The sequence below is a fragment of the Castor canadensis genome, chromosome 9, assembly GCF_047511655.1.
Source record: "Castor canadensis chromosome 9, mCasCan1.hap1v2, whole genome shotgun sequence".
Lineage (NCBI taxonomy): Eukaryota > Metazoa > Chordata > Mammalia > Rodentia > Castoridae > Castor > Castor canadensis.
In genome coordinates this window covers 43374110-43398370 of record NC_133394.1, presented here as the reverse complement: position 1 = coordinate 43398370, position 24261 = coordinate 43374110, and the positions used below count along the sequence as shown (strand labels likewise).

Sequence of the window (24261 nt, the reverse complement as noted above, 5' to 3'; positions counted from 1 at the left end):
TGCAAAAGTCATTTTAAAGAGTCAATGATAGAGTTAGTTCTGAAAGGGTTGAAAGTGCACATCGAAGAGACTGAAGGGCTGAGAGAGAGAGAGGAAGAGGAGAGAATATTTGCGATGTTCTCTTCCTAGGCTATGCTGTTGCTACAGTTAATATTTGTGAATTCAAAGGAAAAGACCTCTGAATTTAGGTGTTTGATATCATCTTCTGACTCTGATGAGAAGCCACTTCTTTTTCTGTCTCCTCTAACGCTTGCTAAGCAATAGAAAATTGGAATTGAAGAGATAGCACAGCGTCTGTAAAGCTGCCCAGATCTCATGTAGAGAATTTCGCATTCCAATTGCTTTGCATTGATAATGTTCTAAAAGAGGGTACAAGCAAGATTAAAGAGGTCAATTGTTGGCTGGTTTGTTCTCTGACCATCTTCATTTCACCCCTGTAAACACTGCTACGGGTCTGACACTTCGTGTTCTGCTAATATCAATCACTCAAGTTTATTAGCGAAGTATTTCTGCTATTGATGAAAATATATCCACACCATCATCCTACTTTAAAAAGAAAACATGCCTCTCCCCATAGTAAAACAAAAAACTTTGGAAGGAGCATCAGAATTTCATTTCAACAGTTGGAGAATTTAGAATTCGTCTTGCACAACAATGGGAAGGTTGGAAGCCCATGAGACTCTTACAACATCATTTGTTTACCTCTGCTATTTTCCAGCTCTCTCATGACAGAAAGGCACATGAACTACCAGAATGGGTACCGATTTTTTTTTAAATCAACTCATTTAGGTTGCTCTATCTGACTTCTTCATTAACAAGCTCTGTAGTTTTGTGCAACACTTTCATCTTTATTTGGAAATAGAAGACTATACATCATTCACCCAATAAGAATAGAGTATATAAATGATTTTGGGAGAAATACAGAATGGATCTTTCAGTATCTCATTATAGTTAGACACATAGTACAGACATATAATGAAAGGACTTGGAGATGACCAGTAATCAATGGTGATATAATTTTGAAATTAGTTAATTTAGGTGAAAGCAAAGGCAATACTAAAAAAAAGAAAATGAAAAGTGATTCTCACCTAATTTAGGAAGAGAATAGTTCATATCAAAGTAGTCTTCAAAATAATCAAACACAGTTTTAGTTATGTTGGCAGCATACTCAGCGGTGTGCTTTTGCTCAGGCTGGACATAAATAGTGAGCTATTAAACAAAACACAAAAATTCAGTGGAAATTATTTTTCATTTGATAAAACACAAAAATCTGTGATGCATGATATTGCTGAAAGAAAGAGGGTTTTGGAGTCAGAGAGGTCTAATTTAAATCTCTTTCATATTAAGTTCATGGTCTTGTACAAATCACTTCGTATCTCTGAGACTCATGTAAAAGGTCGATAAAATTGAATAACTCACCAAGTGACTTTAGTGACTAGAAATACTGTAAAGCACAATGGTGTGTACAATGTTCCAGATGCCAAAAGATATTAGTACTTTTTCTCTATTTAGAACATGTGTTATCTTCTTAGCATCTATAAATCTATCCATCCCTCCATGCATCTACCTCTCCTTCTCTCAGTCTCTCTCTCTATCTCTGTTTTGTCTTTGAGGAAATGAATTCATGTGATTTTCCTCATCTGAAGAATACTTGAATATTTGTTTTCCCCTTCCAAATTATCCTTCTGATATTTCAACTATACTCCTCCCAAAGCCTAAAATGTAATAATCCAAATTTTTCCTGAGAGGGAGTCATCTCAGCAAGGTGCATCAATTCTCTAAGCTGTGAGGGTCTTTCTATGTCCCTATGACATACTTGGTAAGTCAAACAAAGTATAGACTCTTCCCCAATTCTAAGTATGGATGACTTTGTAAAAAAAAAAAAATTCAAGAATACTCTTAAACATAATGTCATACAAGTAGATGTGGTCCCTGGACACTAGGGTTAATGCACAACAAGAATATCATGTGTGTTTAGCACTTCTCAGTATGTGAAAGAGGAACACATGGCTCAAAAACTAGAGTCTGCTAAAAGCTTGTGAGAAAGTCAAATGAAATATGCATGCTGACCCTATGACCTGATCCAAAACTCTCAAGGAAAGAAAAGACACAGTCATTTAGTAAGTTCAAGACCCATTGACCTAACTGGACAAGATGACTCACAATTTAAAAAAAGGAAAAGAAACAATGCTTACTCTTTTCCTGTACTATTCCCAACGCATTGCTAGTTTTGCTCTTCTCTTTGGCTCACATCTTAACCATCTTTTCTTAGAAGTGAAAAGCAGTAGAAAAGCCCAATGATATAAGGAACAAATTCTAAAAGAGCATCCCTTAGATGGCCAGTGCTGGCCAACTACTCTTATATCCACTGGGTAAGCAACAATCTTGGCTTATTTGCATAAATAAAGATGGCAGAGACAACACAACTCACTCAGTGATCACCTGAACATTCTTTGAGGTTTTTATTTTTTACTTGCCAGAAATGATAAGATTATCCATTTCCACCCGTTCTTAAATAGTAAGTGAAACAAGGATGCAGTTGGAACAGTATGACCAAATGGGTTCAGAATTTCTGCCACACCTGTTCTCTATCATTACCTACTTGGGTAAGGCAGTTCCTCTCGATTCATTCCACTGTTGTGCTTTTGTGCTGCACATAATATTTGGGGAGTGAAAGGGGGTTGAGAGAAAAGAGGATGGATAACAGTGAAGCCTCCACTGTAGATGAGCCATGGGCATGAGAAAGACTCCAGGTGCTCGTTCTGCTAATGTTTTTCCATTCTGGTGCTGGTAGATGGACCCCTTTAACCAGCACACTTCTGAAAGCACAGCATCCATTTTATCCTTATCAGTATTTCTCTGGCTGACAGCAGCAGAAAGGTGAGATCTTTAGATGAGATTGGTGTTAAATTGCATGCCATCAAAATAAAAGCAGCTCCTTTCTCTTCTATTTCTGAGACACTCTGCCTGTCAGAAGTATGCCCTGTCTTCACAGCCTGGCCAGTCTACAGATGACCTGTGATCTCTGACCCTTCCAGGCAAAGACCATTGATTCTATTTTATGACCAGTGCTTTAATCAACTGATCTATGCTATCACAGAATATATATTGTCACATTATTAGTCAATGCATATCTCTGAATGTGTCCCATTTGTCATATTTCGTGAATGTATTTTTACATGGAAGACTCCACCAATGTGCCAAAGTGTCAATGCACCTGTCATTTGAAGCCACCAAATAGTGTATGTGTCATTCATTTAAATGCAGAACATGGGTGATGTCTGGACTGGGAGACTTAGAAAAGCATCCTCCCCTCTTCAGACTCCTTTCCTCTTGCTGAGCTGTACTCTGACACCATCTTCAACATGTTCCATCCTCATCCCCCTGTCTTTTCTCTGGGTTTTGGCAGAGGTGGTTAACCCACCTCTATCATCTACTATGCCTCAGCACTTCTGTCCAGGACAAATTACCCCTGAACTGTCATCACTATGAACTTTTTTTTTTTTTTTTTGCAGCACTGGGGTTCAAACTCAGAGCCTCATGCTTGCTAGGCAGGTGCTCTTACCGCTTGAGCCACTCTGCCATCCCACTGTCATCACTTTGTAATAATAGTTGCTCTCTTTCTACTTCATGTGCTTGCTTTACTGAGATTTTTAAGTGCATGACTCACCATTTTGAAGCAACATGGAGTGTATTTTTTTATTCTTTATTTTTTAAAAGAGTGATATATACCTTTATTGTTCAAGAGTCTTATTAAAAGGTAAATATGAAGTTTATAAACTTCATATATAAATATGAACCCCTTTTAAGGCTTTAACAACCTAACTTTTATGCATACACTTACTTTTCAAAAGAAATTGAGTTCCCCTACAAGTTAAATTACCTGCGCACACTGGTACCGTATAATATTAGTCATATCTCAAAACACTGAATGTATTGCTCTAATATCAATGGTGAAAGTCTGGCCTTTCTAACTATATTCAATTGATTCTTCTTTTGAGAGCCAAGATACAACTTCTTTGTCATTGTTGTGGGTGCTTTTCCTTTATCCTATTGGAGCCTGACGGGAAGTAGGCATTTGGCATGTGCATTATCACCCCTTTCATGACAATGTCTCTAGCAATTTGGGAGATGAGATTTAAGAACCAATGTCTGGTTGATTGCTGTCACTCCCATTATATGTCCCTTTGCTAGACGTGAAATCATGATTAAATCCACTTTCCTTACAATTTAATTGTTTCCTTTACAACAATTAAAGATGTGTACCGTTTTTATGCTCAATGGTTATTTACACCTCTGCAGCCACAACCATGAACAAAGCTCACAACTGGAACTGCTATGGATACTTATGAGTCTCAGGTAAGCAGTTAAAATTTTTCAGGTAATGCAACCAGCACTTCCTCTGCAACATCTTTCATGCCACATCACTTCTATGACTCCAATACTGTTGATAATAATAGAACATAACATTTTGTATCACTGATGATCACTTTACCCCAATTTTTCCACTGGTCCAGCCCCCACAACCCCTTATCCACAGTTCTAAAACTCAAAGAGTTAGAAAATCAAAAGCTTTTTATATATTTATGTAAACAAATTTGGCAATAGTATCTGACCTGAATTTATATGAGTTTTTAAAAACTAATCTTTACTTTTTCTGCTGTAAGAATTGCTGCAGAAATATCACTGCTTAATTATAAGACTCTATCCAGGTCCTGCTTCAGTGATTTGATAACACACAGTGTTTGAACACATTACCTTTCACAAATCTCAAAATCTATAATTCCAACATGCAACTGGCCACAGGGATTGGAGACTATAGACCTCTATTTAAAATTTTAGAATTTGAAGGGGATTTAAAAATAAAATTTCAAATAAAATTTAATTTTAAATAAAATTTAAATGTCTATATGAGAAAATGAAGTGCAAGTTACAAAGATTTTTTTCTTACTGTATTACACTGACTCTTTTTTCTTCTTGTAAGACTGAAATCTTGGTTTTCCCTAGCTGCACAATAGAGATAACAACAGTACTTATACTGTTGAGAGATTACAAGAATTCAGTAAGATAATGCTTAGGTAGTAGTTCTGTGTCCCATAAACAGCAGCATATCATTAGATAATACACAGAATTATTTTATTTTATTTTATTATTCATATGTGGATACAAGGGTTGGGTCATTTCTCCCCCCTGCTCCCACCCTCTCCCTTACCACCCACTCCGCCCCCTCCCTCTCCCCCCTACCCCCTCAATACCCAGCAGGAACTATTTTGCCCTTATTTCTAATTTTGTATACACAGAATTATTAACTAAGGTGATTTTCTTTGTCAGCACTTCCTTCACTGTGAGTGATAGGTCATGGTGGCATCCGTGCAGACCTTAGGAAAACTAGGAGAGTGCAGTGGGGAAAAGTGAAAATTTATGCTGTTGATATCCAGAATAGACTCTTAATGCCCACACAATAAACTTGAAGGTCCAAACCTTTTAATTTGCAAGAGCCTTAGTTGGAAAGGCTTTTAGGAATAAATACAGAAAGTCAGGACAAAAGCAAAGCACAGTTTTAGCTGTGATAACAGATTGGGGAGAGATTGGAGAGGCATTCAGATACCCCTTTTCAAACAACCAGATGAAAGTTACCTGGGTCAGAGTGGGGAAAGGAAGGCTGACAGGGTAAGACCCTAAAAGGGTATGTTGGCATCTGAGCAGAAGGTTCTGAACTCAGAAAGACACAATGAATAAAAAGAAATCAGCCCCGACAAGCTGCCAGTCACCACCACCATCCCCCGTGTCCTGGACCAGGCTAGGATCTGAGAGATTTCCCGTGGGAATGCTCCTTGTCTTTATTGTCCTTTTCTGTTGACCATCTTCTGTTGATAAAGGTGACCATAAATCCAGGTGTGCCCAGGAATGTAAGTCTGTTTCTCACTGGTTTACTCCTCTTCCCTTAGCATAATTAATAACACCTCCTCTGTTATGTATAGATGACAAAATATCTGGCCACTCTCCCTGTTGACAGACAGTAGCTTCATGTCTCACTGCCTATGATTCAGCAGGATAGCAGTGTTTACCTCTTGAGATTTTTCAGAGTCTTACCTGAATTCCTCCAAAGAAATCTTTCACATTAGATGTGGCAGGGTCCCCAAATCCAAGGTGAGATCCTTGGTACTCATAAGATTGGCACCAATAGAAAAGACCCAAAAGCACAGTAGATATCACTGAGCAGTAGTGGCTGCCTTGGTTTTACATCCCAGTTGAGGGACAAATACCTTAGTGTATTTCATCCCCTCTCAGAGCTCAGCATCCTCCTGTGCCCACAGTAGGTGTTCATTAAAGACAGAAACTAATACAATCGAAGGAACCCTCTGTTTCATTATCAAAACTGAGATAGTAGCTGGGTGCGGGTGGCTCACGCCTGTAATCCTAGCTACTCAGAAGGCAGAGATCAGGAGGATCGTGATTTGAATCCAGCCCAGGCAAATAATTTGCAAGTGCCTATCTTGAAAAACTCATCACAAAAAAGGGCTGGTGGAGTGGTTCAAGGTGAAGGCCCCGAGTTCAAGCAAGAAAAAAGAAAAAAACTGAGATAGCCAGGGTGAAAAAAAGAAATCTATATTGTTTTTATTTCTATAAACTCATATTTAAGTTACATGTATTACTGAACATGATATCATGTACTGAATTTTGTAAGTTTATGTCCTTATAAATAATCTTCCAGCAGGGGGCAGTTAGTGCAGAGGGCCACTTTGTAGAAAACAATAGTGACACATCAGGTTTTGTTTTTGTGATACTGGGATTTGAACTCACAGACTCACATTTGCCAGGCAGGCACTCTACCTACTAGTTGAGCCAGGCTCCTAAGCCAAGCTCTAGTTTGAAGTTTGGATGACTAAGTCTTTTTTGTTGTGGTGGTTCAAAAAAGTTGAAAACTTGAGTTCAGGACTTAGCTGCTAGGAAATGCTATCTGAGAAGAAACCCAGCTCATGTTACGTAACAGCTTGTTTTCCATTTAAAACAAGTTGTTTGGTGTCTGGTGATTGCTACTGCAATAGAATTCTTCTAATAGAAAAAGAACATTTTTTAAAAAGCCAACTTACCTCACATAATTTATGTTATTTTTACCTATATTTTGGTAAATTTAAGAGTAAGAATCATTAGCGGTGTTTGATGACTTCCTGAATTTAACACATTCCTTCAAGGAAGATTAATAATCCTTAATTCAAAATAACCCTTATAATAAAAAAGTTCATTAAAAGAACTAACAAAAGTGTCATAATAGCAAAGCCATAGTAAAAATGATAATAAAATGAACCTACATCAAAAATAGCTCTGAAAAATAGAAAATCTCCATTAGGACATGATAATAATAATTACTATAGACAAAAATCTACTGATGAATGCTGCAGTGAGAAGTCAAAAGTTTAAGACAGCTGAGCACCAGTGGTTCACATCTGCAATCCTAGCTACTTGGGAGGCTGAGATTGGGAGGATCACAGCTCCCAACAAGCCCAGACAAAAAAGTTTTCTAGACTCCATCTTAATGGAAAAAAGTTGGGTATGGTGGTGTAAGCCTGTCGTCCCAGCTATTGTAGAAAGTTTAAAATAGGAGAAATCATGATCCAAGCCAGCCTAGGAGAAAATTGAGACCCTATCTCCAAAATAACCAGAGCAAAAAAAGGGCTGAAGGGGCAGCTCAGGAATTAGAGCACCTGCTTAGAAAGTGCAAAGTCCTGAGTTCAAAAACCCCAGTAGTGCCAAAGTTAAAGGATAAATAGGATATTGATATAGTCTTGGATTGCACTTAGTGATGTAACAAACAGAATATGGAAAGTGAAATAGTGAATGACAGCAGAGGGACCTAGCAGGTAGCATCTTACCCCAGTGATCACCGATAGCATCTTTTATGATGCCAGGTTGATCTCACATATCCTCCCACATGCTGTGATGAAAAGGGCCCCCCACCTCTGCAGTATTCTCTAAAATCGAAACACAACGCCAATCCTGAGAACACATTACATACACTCAAATGGAAAGACATTCACAGTACATTTGACCGGTGCTCTTCAAAAGTGTCAGGATTGCTCTCCCTGCTCATAGCATTCCCGCAGCATGGTGAACACTTCTAATGTTTCTGTAAGAAGCGTGGCAAGCACTGACCCCACAGGTGACAGAGTGTAAAGACAAGCATTCTCTCATGCACAGTTAAGTGGTGTGAGAGCAGGGAGAAGAGTGGCCACGTGGGCAGACTAAACAGATTTTCAAAAAAAAGGTAAAACTGCAAAGATCCAGTTCTTAGCTTCATCTTTTGTTTTATTATGAAGAAATTAAAAATGTGAGGTTATGTTCCCTTTCAAAACAAAAGTGTCAGCCAGGTGTGGTGATGCACATTTGTAATCCAGTTTCTTGAGAGGTGAAGGCAGAGGATTTCAAGTTTGAGGTCAGACAACTCAAAGATAGGAAGACCCTATTTCAAAATCAAAATGCAGACAAAAGAGCTAAGGGTATAGTTCTAATGGTAGAGTGCTCGCCTGGTAAAAGCAAGGGTCTGGGTTCAATCCTTGGTACTACAACAAGAAAAAGTAAAGGTCATAAAGAAAAGACTGAGAAAATGTCACAGAAAGAGAGAAATTAGACAAATGACCAAATACTATTTGGGTGTATCATCTTTTGGCTCTTGGAACAGACCAAGCACAATGAGTAGAAAAAGTGAAATTCAAATAAAAACTTATTTAATTAGCAAGGGGTACAAATATTAATTTCTTAGTTTTGGTGATGTGTGTATGATGTGAACATTATAGGAAACTAAGTATAAGAATCTGTTCGATCTTGTCTGCAAATCTACAATTATTTCAAAACATGTAGTTTAAATATATGTCTATGTATTAAAGCAGTACAACTTTTTTCTAATAAGACAATTTCTGTGAAGGGAAATGCATAAATTAAAATCCATGGCATAAAACTGAAAACCGTTTCTAAAAAACCCATGACATGGCCGGGCACTGGTGGCCCAGGCCTATAATCCTAGCCACTCAGGTGGCAGAGATCAGGAGGATCAAGATTCGAAGCCAGTCTGGGCAAATAATTCTCAAGACTCTAATTAAAAAAAAAAAATCACAAAAACAGCTGGTGGAGTGGCTCAAGGTGTAGGCCCTAAATTCAAATCCCAGTACTGAAAAAAAAACCATGACTCTTTTCTCTTGACTAATCTTCCTAATCTAGACAAACAATGAGCTAAGGTGGAAGTAAGCAAGAAGGATTCATGCCCAGGTATAATTCCAGGTACAATTATTCAAGATTCATCCTACAAGACTTTTAGAAAGGCAGCACAATAGATCTCTTGGACTTAGTTATTAGAATCAATCTGATTACCACATATTGAACTTGATAATATCAACCAGCATTCTCTCTTCAACTTCCTTCTATACTAGAAAAGCTAAGGAAAATTTGACTAGAGTGGAAATAATCTCCAGCAAGGTAATTGCTCCATTCTGCACATCATCCTTTACAAAAGACATAGCAAATGGCCCAAAGACATTCAAGGCTAATTAGAACGTACTGTTACCAAGAAATAGGCTCACCCCTACCATTTAACTGGTCCTGAACTTGATTCCTTGGAGCCTGGTGCAAGGAAAGCTAATACTGTAGGTCAAATATACTTGAGAAGGCATCATGAACCTATTAACTTAAAACTATTTTATATATGCCAATATGGCAAGTTTTCTTTTACCTATTTCATTCCACACATTCTACAATGTATGTGTATTAGACCTGTACTCTAAAAAAAATTACATTTAAATCCACATTGTTCTGGATTTTAAGATGAATGAATTACAACAAATCCCAATAACTGAATTTGAGCTGAAATATCAAGTTAATAATAAATTTATTGCTTCCTATAGTTTGACTCCTCAAATGAATAACAGGATCACATTTTCTTCATCCATAACTGAAGAGTTACTTCACGTAACAAAAAAGTCATATCATCTCACTGCACTTTGTACAGTTCATCATCATTTATTTGTTTATATTTCTGAGATGGAATTCAGTGATTTCATTTCCTTTAAAACCCTTAACCAATCAACTAAACCTGAAAAGGGTCTCAAGGGTAGATTTCTTGCCAACAGAATTGTAAAAAATGCTTCCAATCAGTGGCTGGCCTTAATTGTTGCAAAACTACCCTAATTCTTCAAGTTACTTTCTTTTCTTTTTTCAAGATTAAATCAGAATGTAATACAGCTACTTTCCAGAAACAAAACTTTCAGTCTTCCAAGCTACCATCAAAAATCAGTCTAAGTTTTGTCATGAGCAACAAGGAGATTTTATGCATAATGGATGGTCCCACTACTAAAACCTTCCATACTGTCTCCAAGTCACACACACAAAAAAGGCATAGGGCCCTGCCTCAGTGTTTATGGATGCAAAGGAACTCTTCTCAGAGGGGTGTTTACTCAGGGCATTACAAATTCTTCAATTACATGCTATAATCTGATTATGAATAACAAGGGACCAATGTACCAGAACAATACAGACAGAGCAGTGTAGATAAGAATTGTCTTTTGAAATGTCTTTTTTTTTTTCCTCTTACAAAATCAGAGAACACAGGGTGAAAAAGGTCTTGCCTGGGGGGGTGGTTGGTACCAGTAAGATGGGGAGAATGGGGGGAAAAGGGTAGGCAGGTGAATATGGTGTGAATACTGTGTACACATATATGTAAATGGAAAAATGAGTTCCTATTCTAGGAATGGAAGGAGTAGGGATAAAGGAAATTGATGGAGGAGGTGAATTCAAGTATGATATATTTAATATATTTTAAGAACTTTTATAAATGCCACAATGTACATCCACCTAGCACAATAAACAAAAAAAAAATTAAATAAATAAAAAGAGTGGTCTTTTGATTTGTGAAATTTATTTCTTTTTGGTAATAAAACCAATAGTAAAGTTTATTAGGAAAGGAATCTAGCATAATAGGAAAAAAGTAGGAAGAACTGGGGGAAAAGGGGAGAAGCATTTCTTGCTCCCTATGCAGGAAGTTTGCTTTTTGCTTTTTATTTTTGTTTTGTTCTGGGTTTTGGTTGTTGTTGTTTTGGGTGGTCCTTAAGTTTGAACTCAGGGCTTCATATTTGCTAGGCAGGAGCTCTACCACTTAAGCCACATCCCCAACCCATGAAATTTCTATTAAAACGGTGGACAAACAACTAGTTGGCTCCATTTTTATTTAAAATAATGGGTTTTTGTTTTGTTTTGTTTTGTTTTACTGAAAAAAGTAATGTGGGTCAAGAGGCTGCAGTAAATTGGTGCTTTTATGCACATTTACTGCTCAGCTCCTGACATTTAGAAATGATAGCTAAAAAATAAGAATGGGAACCCCAAAGACATCTCAGGCTTTACACAATATAAACATCAACAAAATATGCAGTCAACAAAATACAAAGCAGTGGCAGAAACCAAAGATACAATCTTAGTAGATTATAGCGAGAGTCTTACTATGTAGCCCAGGTCGGTCTGGAACTCGTGAGCCTCCTGCTTCAACCTTCCAAGGGCTGGAATTACAGGGGACTGCCACCATGCCAGGCTCTAGGTTCTTATATTTGGAAGGAATTGGTCAAAAACAAGTCCTTAGGGAACACAGCCAAATCACATCTTAGAAATTGTGTTTTTTAAACAACTGCTATCTCAGATTGTTTTCACATCACATTTTGAGTTTATTTCATAATGATATTCTTGAATTCCTGAGTGTACTAATTAAAAACTATGTTTGTGAATGCTTAATTTTTATGAAAATCAAAATTGATTTATGAAAATTTCTTCTGATTCTCCATTTAAAGCAATTTGCTCCCCCTTTGTTTTTATTTGTCTTACAATTTCTCTTTTCTGTTGTTCATTTTCCTCATATACCTGCTTGTCTTAAGAATCTAAGAACAGAAGGCAGGCATAGTAGTGCATGGTTGTAATCTCAGCTACTCAGGAAGTAGAGACAGGAAGATGTTGAGCTGCAGACCAACCCTGGCAAACTGAACAAGACCCTATCTAAAAAACAAAACACAAACAAAAGGGCTGAGGGGCATGGCTCAAGTGGCAGGGTACCTGTCTAGCATGCTCGAGGCCCTGGGTTCAATCCCCATAACTGAAAAAGAGTCTGGTGTGGGTTTCCTCTGATGTTACTGTTAAGTGGATTTAAGTAGGCAGATTTTCCTGTAATTCTCACCTAAGTGAAGTCATAATCAGAGTACTGTGTACTAGAGTATCAACTGTTAGATTTCAGTTTTGAGTGAGTGGGTAAGGAGTGAGTGGGGACCTCCCAGATGCCAAAAGAGGAATTTGCTGTAGACTATTAAGATTTGACTAGATGTTTTAAGTTTTCCTTATGAGGTTCTGTGCAACTTTTGATGGAAACAGCCCCACAGTCTTTTTGCAGGAGAGAAAATTCCAGCTGCCTGACTTCTGTAGAAGAGGTGAAAGAGAGAAGGAAGGGGCAGCTATGAGCTTTGGTTCCACCTCTCAACTTGAAATTCTTCTGACTCAGAGCATCTGGGAAGTTTCAAAAGGGAGTTTGGCTTCTGTGTCTCTCATTAAATAGATGATCGGAAAGTAATATATTATGGCAGTATTATCTTTGTTTCCCTTCCAAATGATGAAAAGCTTCACTGACTTAAGTTGAACGCTATGCTCTCAACTTTCACAGAACCATTTAAGAAATATTTACCATCTACAGGACATTTTGGGGTCTTTTGCCAAACTATATTTTCCATTATGTCACTTCAAATCCTTTCTATAAAATCTAGCCTTAGAAACCAGATAATTAACTGATACAAGCTATAATGACTCACCCAGCTAATAGAGCTATCCTGCAATTAAGAGTCTGTGGTCAGAGGACCAGGTGACAGAGTCATATTGGAAAGTCAAGTTCACTGTCACTGCTAAAAAATAACTCCAAGCAGAACGTCCTAGCTGATTGGTTGGTTGCATTGTTCTTACTCACGAAACTACAGAATGCTTTAATCTTTCTGCCTTGTCTTGATGTTTCTACCAAAAATAGAAAAACTGGCCCAGAATGTAATCATAATTTTCAAAAAACTGTCGTGGAAAACCCAAGTGACAAAAGATACCTATGCAACTGAGTCATGGGTTATGAAGAAAACATCTTCACATAAAAACTCCATGTTTGCTATGAGGCTGAAAGGGAAAACGAGCTTGACTAGAGTACTCAACTCTATGTAAACAAGAGGAGTGCCACCAATTGTACTCAGTACAACCTACAGAAAACAACTTCCTTGTTCTGATACTTTTTTTTTTAATGTCAAATATTATCTGTTAAGCACCCTTGATCACCACTGAAAAGTCACATCAGAGAAACATACGCGACAAGAGAAAGACAAAAGCTGGTGAGTCATCATGACATACATTTGAAAGGTCTTTGAACACCTCCACTGGCTATAATTTGGATATGGTATAGGTAACAATACTGGAAAACGAGGATTAGCATCTCTCAATAGCAACCCCTCCCACACCAAAATGAAGGCAACTTATCCCAGGAGCTGGTTTCATAGGAAATAGAACAACCCATTCCTCTCCCTCCAACAGCTGGAGAAGGTATTTTTCAGAATATCACATTTCCCAGAAGGCTTAGCAAGGCACGGTATTTGGGAAGAGTCTCCACCACTTGCCAGAATCTTGAGCAAAGTACTTGAACTCATTAAACTTCAATTTTGTCATCTGTAAAATGGGGTGGTGATTTCTTCCTTATAAAATAATATTGCAAAGATTATCATAAGGCTTTTTATATATTATATATAATTATATATGTCATATTATATATGACACAGAAGTGGATTAATTTTCTTCATAGACAAACCAAGTATACAGGACATATGAAAAATGGGAGCCTCCAAACTCAAAAGAATAGGTAAAAGTGTCTTCTCCTTCCAAAGGAAATTATGAAACTAATCATTAATTTTTTTAAAAAGTTATAATTTTTCATACTTTTAAAAGTTGCTTTTGATACTTTGTTGCTGTCCATTTTGAGTCATGTAGAGAATGGCACTGCACATTTCACAGAGCTTGATTACTTGAATAATATTCATCTACCTCTAGTCTCCTCCTCCCTCCCTGGTCTCTATCTGGGACCTCCCCCCAACACAGACACCCAACCATGTTATTAAATTGTTATGCCCAAATATTTTAATGTATTTGTGCAGTGTGCTTAGGAGCTAGCTTTAGATTTGCATTGAATTCTCCTTTTAAAATAATTCAAGGTCATGCACATCTGTATCTGTCATGTTTGCTTATTTTTCACCTGTTCTTTTAGTTTACATTTTCCTATATTGTTTGATGTATTATAACGCTCCCACACTCTGGTGACTGACGGGCTTTTCTGGTCCATTGTGTGGAAAACAAATACATAAACAACTAGCCAAGAAAGGAGAAAATTAATCACAAATGCATAAGCAATAAAAATTTTAAATATAATAAGACTTACTGGTTTTCCACTCTTTGACATTTTTGTTATGAATGAGAACTGGTGTACAGCAAAGCACACCAGGTAAGTGCTCATGGGGACAGACTTTGCAAAAGTTGTTCGGTTCCATTTTTCATCCACGGGCTCAGATGTCTATGGAAAACAGAAGATAATCTTTTGTTTATCAATAGATCAATCATGTATAAGACAAACAAATGGCTCCCTAAACCCCACTTTCAAGTCAGAAGTTCTTTGTTAAAGGTCAGGGTTTGCTTGTGATGATGTTGGAAAGACTAAAGGATATGGTTTCTACAGAATGCATTTCACTTTTTCACCATTATAAATTCAAAACAAATTTTTAAAGAAACTAAAGGAAAATCTGCTTTATTTTTGGCATGTGAAAGACTGAATTATACGGTATATTAGGTTCCTCAGGTTGTAATAAAATTTTGACTGTGATATCAACTGGACAGGACTATCTCTCTTTACACTAATCGAACAATCCTACCATAATATTTTAGTGGAGACTGTGAAAGAAGGATAGGTTCAATGTCTGGTGGAGAAGAAGAACTAAATGAACATTTGCTGATTTGCTTATGTGCAAGAGAGCAAGGAATGTATGTTGGCTTCTCTTTTCCCATTCTGGTTATCTACATCGAAGACCTGAGGTCCATACCTTGGTTAATGCCTGTTTACCATGGGCAGAGAGGGATTACCTTGCTTGACATAACTACTAATCTATCCAAGAGTTTTTTTTTTTGTCCATACTAGTTCTGCCCTCCCCTCTATGAATCACCAGTCCTAATACTTCAACCATGAATACTTGCCCAATTCTTTTGGCCATAATTCCACACATTATTTAAACACACATCAAATGCATAAATTATGGTAAACTCCAACCTTGAATCAAAGACATTCTAATTAACTACATAACACATTATGAAGAAGATGAGCAATAACAGAGGGAAGAGTACTATGTTAATTAATAATTATTGTAGCCTGCTATTTATTTAACATTTGATAAGCCCTACCTATTCACCAGAAAAAAATCTATGGAAATGGAGTTCACTTCTATAACCTGTATTTAAGTAATGTTTTTTTTAAATAATAGTTTTATCTATTTACAAAAAGTATAAACAGTGAGCTAATGATACGCAGGGGAGCCCTGGAATATTTTAAGTCTATAGCTCCATTAGTCAGTCTGTCATCATCTTGTCATGACTAGGGGATTGGGTCCATGAAAGCCAAGCTCCAGAGGTCCTATGTCTATTATATTCCCTTATGCTTAAAAACTCCAGAGTGATTTTATTATTGGACTGGGATATCTTAGGTTGACAACTTCTAGAACTCAAAGAAAAAGAGATTGTGAAAATGTAGTTTTTGCTCTTTTAATCAACAATTAGTGCACAGTTTTAGAATTCAGTAGGATCCCTTCCATAGCAAATCAGGTAATTTAGGTAATATTGTAAGCACACTATCTGCATATAAAAAATAATTTAAAAATACTTACCTCCACGGGCATATTTGAAAGTGCAGCGTAATCTGTATGGTGGATGATAGAAATTGTGTAAGTTGCCTTTTTGTTGGGCTCATCAAAACAGGGGAAGGATTTCCTGGCATCTGTTGGTTCGTGATCAGTGGCTGCAATACTCCTTAAAAATAAACACACAAACACAATGCATGCTGCCGTTTCTGACAGCCAAGTTTCTGTGCATACAGAAAACAATGAACTATGTAATTATAACTCTTACATTTCTCAACCTGAGTTACCATCTAAAGAACTAGCAAATAGTCTCTCCTGAAATGTTTAGGTTAACAAATAAATGGAAATCCAGAGACAGACTACTTCCGATATTTTATCCCAATATTTAGATATTTTTCATGCCATCACTAAAAATCTGCTAGATGAGCAAAAACAGAACCAATTATGAGCTATGGCACTTTCCACCCCAAACCATTGAGCTACAAGGAGATAAACACAAAGTCAGACTCAAAGGTCTGCTTCTAACTGTCCTTGAGCACTGAGCAGCTGTGCTACATCACGGAGCAGAGATGCGTCCCCAGCCCCTACTCCTAATGACACAGCCTTGTTATTCCTGTCACACCAGGGACAAAACTCATTTCATTTCCGTGCAAAGGCTGTGCTAACAACATCCAGGTGAAGCCAGCTTTGGCCTGGTGACAGCCCACTTTAGGAGGCTGGGGTGCAACTCAGTGGTAGGGCATATGCAAGGCCCTGGGTTCAATTCCCAGCATCAAAAATTTTTTTTAATTTAGAAAGTCCACTTTTGAAAAAGAGATATTAGCATTCTTCTATGACCCACACTAAGCATATACTTTACTTGTGTGTATGAAAATATTAATATTTAACATTTCTAGAATTTCAAAGTGAAAATATTTTTGAATAATTTGTCTAAAAATCAATAAACATATGCTTTTTATGTGTAAGCATATTACAATAGGAGAATAGTGCTGTGTATTTACTCATTGAAAAGCTTAGCAAAGTAAGAAGTATAAAAGAAAGGAAAAGTAAACAAACATTGATTTGTATTCATTAATAATTTGTGTAAGGAAAATATATTGTCCTTCAAGACTCTCAGGGGCTAGGGAAGGCACATCATAAGGAATATCAAACTAAATTATTAGCTCATTCACTCATCCCACAAACATGAGCCCAATCCCGCCAATGCACACGTACGGGTGTGCACACACTCTCCTTTGCAGACATTATTCTGGGGGCTAAGGAAACAAGAAAGACTACACAGACAAGGCCTATGATGAGTTATGAGGTGGCAGACAATAGACACATAAGTAAGTAAGTAATTTTGGAGAGTGATGAGGACTGCGCAGGAAATAGAACAGGACAAGAGAGCAAGGGAAGAGGATGGGCAGTTCCGGTTAGTCAAGAGGTGAGTGCTTAGAATAGATGACAGTGTCCTGCTCTGCCCAAGGACAAACAACCAACAGGGGAAGATTAAGGAAAGCAGTTTCTTAGCAGAGAGAACAGTGAACGCCACGCTCCTCTGGGGGCAGGGGTTGGCGGACGGTAACATCACGTGTTTGAGGAACTGAAAGAAGTCAAATGTGGTGGAAGCAGAGTGAACCAGGGGACTGAGACAAAGATGAAGCTGCCAGCTCCACACAGGCCAGATGGGGGGACTGTCACAGGCTCTGGGAAGTGTATGCATTTTATTATACATATTGATTTCTCTAAAAAGTAATATGCAATAGTCAACATTCATCCAAGAGAAAATGTAATAGTCCTAAATTTTTTTCTAAAAACCTTCTAGGTATAAAAAAAACTTGGCCAAGAAAACTATGGCTGCTTTTCTGAAGAATAGCGACTGAAGGAGGGAACATTCTCAGATGATTGAAAAATTCTGCCCTCATATGGGTGTGGGCAACAAAATTGTGTATTTTTCTACGAGGTGCTTAAACTGCTATTTTGCTGAAAAGCACTGACTCCTTATTGGGTCCACGAATTAACTAAAAACAGGAGAAGCTTGACATCCCTGCCTCTATTTTGTATCTGTCTTTGCTATAAGCCATTCTCTTTGCAATCACTTTGCAATCACTTTGGATTCCAGAAAGGACAAAAGTGATAACATCTTTATGACAAGGGACTGAAACTTCCCTTAAGGAACAGTGGACACTTATAGGACAGACCACCCTCCAAATGAGGACAATGACCTATAATGATGAGACTGCACCCTGGAGCAGGAGCAATCATCTCATGGGAACCAAATCACTCCCCTCAAGTGATGACAATGATAACATCTTCTCCAGAACCCCTCTGGGAACTCTTGGGCTGAGATAATTGTCAGTCAGAACACAACTGTGACTAGGACTGTTTAATTATGAATACCTTTATCCCCTGTCCCCAGTTCTTTTGTCTATTTAAACCTATAGCTTATGTCTGCACCCCAAAGAGGGTTGAAGATGGAGTGAATGCTTACTCTGCTTCTTCCCACGGCATGTCCCAAGCCATGCCGTCACCATGGTGAAGCCCTGCCTTCACCATGCCTCTTTATTATGGGGTATGGGGAGAGTGGCCAGGCCTGGCATATGGAATCTCAGAAGTCTGGGCCTTGGGTCTAAAACTCCAGTTTCATTTTGTCAAAGTTTACTGAATTGTGATCATTAGATTTGAGTATCTCAACATATATCAATTTAATTCAAAAATAGCTGTAAATGAATATTGAACTCTAGCAAGTAGGTTTGCATTTTTGCAGAGGTATGTGTTAGTAATTAGAAAATAATCTTTGTTTTCTGGGTTTGCCAAATGAAGAAGCAAATAGAGGATAATGGTAGATTTCTCACTGTTGGGGAAGACTTACACATTTATAAAGGGAAGATTAAAACGTGTCCTTAGGATGAGTGTGATGGAAATACTATGTACTCAGGTATGTAAATGGAAAAAAATGAGACCTGTTGAAAATGTTCCAGGAATGGGGGGAGTGGTTAAAGGAGAATGATGGAGGGGGTGAATTCAACAATAAGAACTTCAGTGAGTGTCACGATATACCCCCAGTACAATAATAATAGAATAATAAAAAAAAGTATCCTTAATACTGAACTGTAATTTTAATTTCATTATGAAATCAATGATTTTAATACATGATTTTTATAATATTTTCAATTTATTTTAATATATTTCTATATATGGATCTAGAAATACACACAAAGAGACGCAGTTCCTAACTTTACCAAAAAAGACTGCATGTAGTAACAATTAGTTCCTGGAGGATTTCTAAATACCATTCCTTACTGAAAGGAACCAGGATTCCTTGGAGAAATGGCTGATTCAAGTGCTGTGTCAGGAAAAGTCCAAGATGATCTTGGAATATTTTGTTGTGCTCAAAGAATCATAGGAACAAGTCAAAAGGACACAAGAGCCTGCCTGACAAGATCACCACTGGCTAAACCTGGGGGTGGGGGGTGGGGACTAGAACATCAAAATAAATAATGGGATTATAACCCATTAGATAAATTCAGAATCCATGGATCCTTACTCTGATTTTTAAAATGAACAAATAAATAAATAGGGGAGAAGAGAAGATTCCACCTTAAATTACAGAATTTCTTTTTTTTTTTTGATGGGATTAAGGTTTGAACTCAGGGCTTCACACTTGCAAAGCAGAGGCTCTATCTATCACTTTAGCCATACCTCCAGGCCTTGTGAACTATTTGACTGTGCTGACCTCAGACCTTGATCTTCCTAAGTACCTAGGATTACAGGCATGAGCCACTGGCTAATTATAGATGATTATAGATTTCTATTTTATTTTATTTCAGAAGATCAAACCTAGGGCCTTCAATGTGCCAGGCAAGCCATTTCCACCACTGAACGTCATTGCCCAGCCCTTAAAGAGTAATAATTTGAGAAAATCTTCAGTGGGTGCCAAAACAAGTGGGTAAAGTTTGAAAAGGAAAGGACTTTGCATGTTTCAAAAAATCTCCAGAAAACTGCCTATCAAAAAAGCCTGTCACTTTTCAGTGGAGGAACCTGTGGGATGGTAATTTATGCAAACGATTTAAAAGGTAGCATCACTGACAGTAGTTGGCTTGCAATAGCACTAACAGTAAAGGTCTCCTGAGCCATAGACAGCATCACTTCTGTGATGCTCCTGACAAAAATGCTTGACTTGCATTTTTTAATTATAACGAGAGTCAGACAAACTAAAACTGATGGCCAGTCTCAAAATAACTGGTCTGTACTCTTCAGGAATACTGACATTGAAGGATGGGGATATAGCTCAGTGGTAGAGTGTTGCTTAGTAAGCCAAGACCCTGGGCTTAATCCCTAGCATTGATGAATAAAAGTTAACACTGAAAAAGATGAGGAAGGACTAAAGGACTATTCTGTTTTAAAGGAGTAGGGGAGTGATAGAGGGGGTGAATTTGATCAGGATACCTTATATGCACATGTGGAAACACCACAATGAAAATCCTTTGTAAAAGCTAATGCAATGCATAAATTGAAGCTAGATATCAGACTGGGAAAAAAATTTATAGGACATTATTGGGTTAATTGATGAAATTTGACTATAGATCAAGGATTTGAAGATTGTTCCAATGTTAAACTTCCTGATTTGTCAATCATCCCATGATTATGCTAGAGAATGCCTCTGTACTTAAAATACATTCTGATGTGGATAAGTAAATGGAAATGTCTCAATGTTGAGGCAGAGAAAGGGAGGGAGAAAGTGAGAAAAAGGAACAAAATGCAAATAATTGGTCAATCTGGGTACATTATTTCTACACAATATTCTTGTAATTTTTCTATAAATTTGAAATTATTTCAACTTAAAAGTTACCCAAGAAAAGCTTCAAGAATTCTTCAATAGAGTAATTATTGAGGACCAGGTGTGGAGGTACATGTCTATAATCCCAGCTACTTGGGAGGTAGAGATTGGAAGGATCAAGGTTCAGTGACCAGGCAAAGCGTTAGTAAGACTCCCATCTCAACCTTTGAGTCAGGTGTGGTCGTATGCATCTGTAATCTCAGCTACACAGGAGGCATAGATAAGAAGACTTCCATCTGAAGGCAGCCCTGTGCAAAAATAGGCCACCTTATCCAAAAACTGACTAAAGCAAAAAAAGAGCTGGGGGCATGGCTGAAGTACTAGAACACCTGCCTAGCAAGTGCAAGGTCTTGGGTTCAAAGCTGACGAAGAAGGAGGAGGAAGAAAAGGAGGAGGAGAAGTGATTGGTTGCATGATGTTAACAGTTTAGTAAACTGAAATTTCTAACACCTTGTAGATTATAATCAATGGCAAATACACTTTCCCAGAGTGTTAATAAGATTCATCAAGCTCCAACGCTGTGTTTAGTCAACCGACTTTTTCTTCTCAATTCTATGACTTCTGATTTTTCCCAGTGGCAGAGGAAAAGTCACTTCCTGTAAGAATTGTAAGAATGTTTCACTTTATTCACACCTAGGAAATAAACCATCAAAGTAATTTGGGAACGTGTGTGAATAATAGAAAAAAGAGAAAGCTGAGGGAGATAGAGTCTTCGTGTGGGGGCCAAGAGTAAGCAAGGAGTGAATTACATTTTATAAAAGCAATAGCCACCATGTAGGTTTTCAAGAACTCCATTCCACTCAGGGTCGATGCTGTACTCTTAAGAACCCAGTAGAGAAAAAATGGAACACTTTCATATTCTCTGTTTCAAAAAGGTTCTGCTCAATTATTGACAAAATTTCCTTCCTAAATTCGAGTTTTCCTGAGCTTGCCTGTGGACAGGGAAGAGAGCAGTGCTGGTGGTGTGTGTGTGCGTGTCTGAATGACCTCGGCGGTCTCACAGCATGTGCAGCTCAATTTGCATTGGTGAAGGTAAGAGAACATTCAACAGCCAACAAGGCTACAAAATGTGGTTGTTTTTTCCTGGAAATCCCTCTCTTCTAAGCATAAATAATTCTTAGATGCTAATCCTACATTAGCCCCTTAACTTGTGACCTTGAGTAAGTCACACATCTTTCTGACTTTAGTGTCCTCAAGCTATAAAATTTAGCCACCAAAGCATGTCCTGCTTCTTCACAAGGTTAGGGGGACATAGAAAGGGAAGACCACATGTGATAATATACTTGAAACTCCCTTGAAATTTACCTAATGGGGCTAGGATCTCCACCATTCTATTTCTACAAGTCTAGAAGACTAATTATGCTTTATTTTTCTTTTGAAGACAGTGTCTCACTATGTAGCCCAGGACAATTTCCATCTCCCGAGTACCCTGCCTTAGCTCTGAAGTGCTAGGATTGCAGTGTGCACCCCACACGCAGCCCTATGCTTTCTGACTCAGTACTTTCCACAATCCAAAGTATTTAAAATTCATTCATTTGACTGGAATATGTACTGGAACAAAACTACTTTGTGTGTAAATACTGTTTGTGTTATATTAGTTACTTTTCTCATCACTATAATAAAATACCTGACAGAAGCAAGTATCTTAAGGGAGGAAGGATTTATTTTGGCTCAGGGCTTCAGAAATTCTGGGCCAACATCATGACAGAGGGAGCATGTGGAGGAGGAGGCTGTTGACCTCATGGCAGGAGGAAGCAGAGAGAGAAACAGAGAGAGGGAAAGGGACCAGGGACCCAGGACCAGATATATAACCTTCAAAGGCACACCCCCAGTGACCTACTTTCTTCAGCTAGGCTCCACCTCTTAAGCTTTCTACTACCTCCCAAAACAGCACCAACTGGTGGGGACCAAACCTTCAAACACATGATCCTGAGGTAGACATATCATAATCAAACTATAACAGTAATATGACCATTTTAAAATGAGCACCTTCTTATTTCTCTCAAGGACTAATGAATAATTCAAAAGCCTCTTTTTATACGTGCCCAATTTCATCAATAGTCACTAAATAGTATGTAAATTTGAAAACAAGGCAAATGACATAGCAATATAGCATAATTTTATATCATAACCTCCCTGAGGAGTTTTCTTCATTAAAATTTATTCTTTTTGAACTCTGATGGATTGCATTGCAAAGTCACAGAAAAAGCATGACTAGCAGCACACTGAGTTCAGAAGTTACTCTCAGGTATGTCCAGAGTAATCATCACACAGGATAATTGTGCTGAGACAAAGCGCTTCTCCATAGGGTCTCTCTGTGCTGTGTTAGTGAGTCACTAACTAGACTTAACGAGTTAGAGACTATTTCATGTAGCTTACTAATTCACCAATGAGAACAGCATCCCTCTGGGCCTCTCAGTGTATCCGGCCAAGGGGACTTAAGAGAAGCTAAGGGAGAAGAGGTGAGGATGCAGCCCGGTTCACAGCTCAGTTCACCCTGAATCAACTTTAAAAGACAAACAAACAAAAAGCCAGAAACAACCTGATTATCTCATAAATCATCTGGCCCGCTTTTACCAATGAAGATTCTAAGGCCGTGTTTAGCAATTTAATAACTTGATTCAGCAAAATGAACAGCAAAGTCTGGGTGAAATTCTTAAACAAAGGGCTTCTGATGCAGGGATAGCAACCACAAATGCTAAGTATCTGTGCAGACTAAGTAGAAATTTCCAGAATTGGCAGGGTTTACTGCTCAGTCAGCGCAAGCCCACCCATCAACATTATTTATACTCCAATGGAGTTTTGTGAGTGTTTGAATGAACTGACTAATTATTTAATGTCCAATTCTTTTGGGTTTTTTTATGCAGAAGGCATTCAAGGTCAAGTAAAATTTCTTTTTATTTCCTTATTTCCAAAATGAAGGAAGTTACCAAGTTACCTGCAACAAGTAAACAAGACATAGCCCCAAATCTCATTCTTTCTTTTTTTTTTTTTTTATATGGTATTAGGGTTTGAATATGCCTGCTAAGCAGGCATTCTACCACTTGACCCAGTCCTCCCGATCTCTGCCTCCTGAAGAGCTAGGATTATAAGTATGAGCCACTGGTGCTTGGCCCTAATCTTATTCTTTATTGAGAATGTATACTGCCAAACTGACTTATCAAAGTAAGAATATAATACTAAGCTGACTACAACTAAAATTTCAAGATCAGGGCTGGTGGTGTGGCTCAAGTGGTAGAGTGCTTGCCTAGCAAGTGCAAGACCATGAGTTCAATCCCCAAATCAAAATCAATCAATCAATCAATAAGTAAATAAACAATTTCAAGATCAAAACTACACATGGTTGAATATACACATCCGTGCATGTGAGAATATACCATATACACACACACTCACACACACACACACACACTCTTTCTCACACACACACGACCATCTCATTGATGTTTCCACCCAACTCCTAAATCTTATCACAAACTTTAACCTTTTGCTTCACACTTA

General features: G+C 37.9%; 1 protein-coding gene across 1 annotated transcript in view; it reads right to left on the bottom strand.

Annotated features, from left to right (window-relative positions):
* Positions 1–24261, bottom strand: part of Enpep (glutamyl aminopeptidase) — a 92094-nt gene that overhangs the window by 59942 nt on the left and 7891 nt on the right. Inside the window, exons 2-4 of the mRNA XM_074041542.1 lie at positions 15966–16107; positions 14477–14608; positions 1089–1209 (exon numbers count right to left, since the gene is read on the bottom strand). Of these exons, the coding sequence (XP_073897643.1) occupies positions 1089–1209; positions 14477–14608; positions 15966–16107 (395 nt within the window). The remainder of the gene's footprint in view (positions 1–1088; positions 1210–14476; positions 14609–15965; positions 16108–24261) is intronic.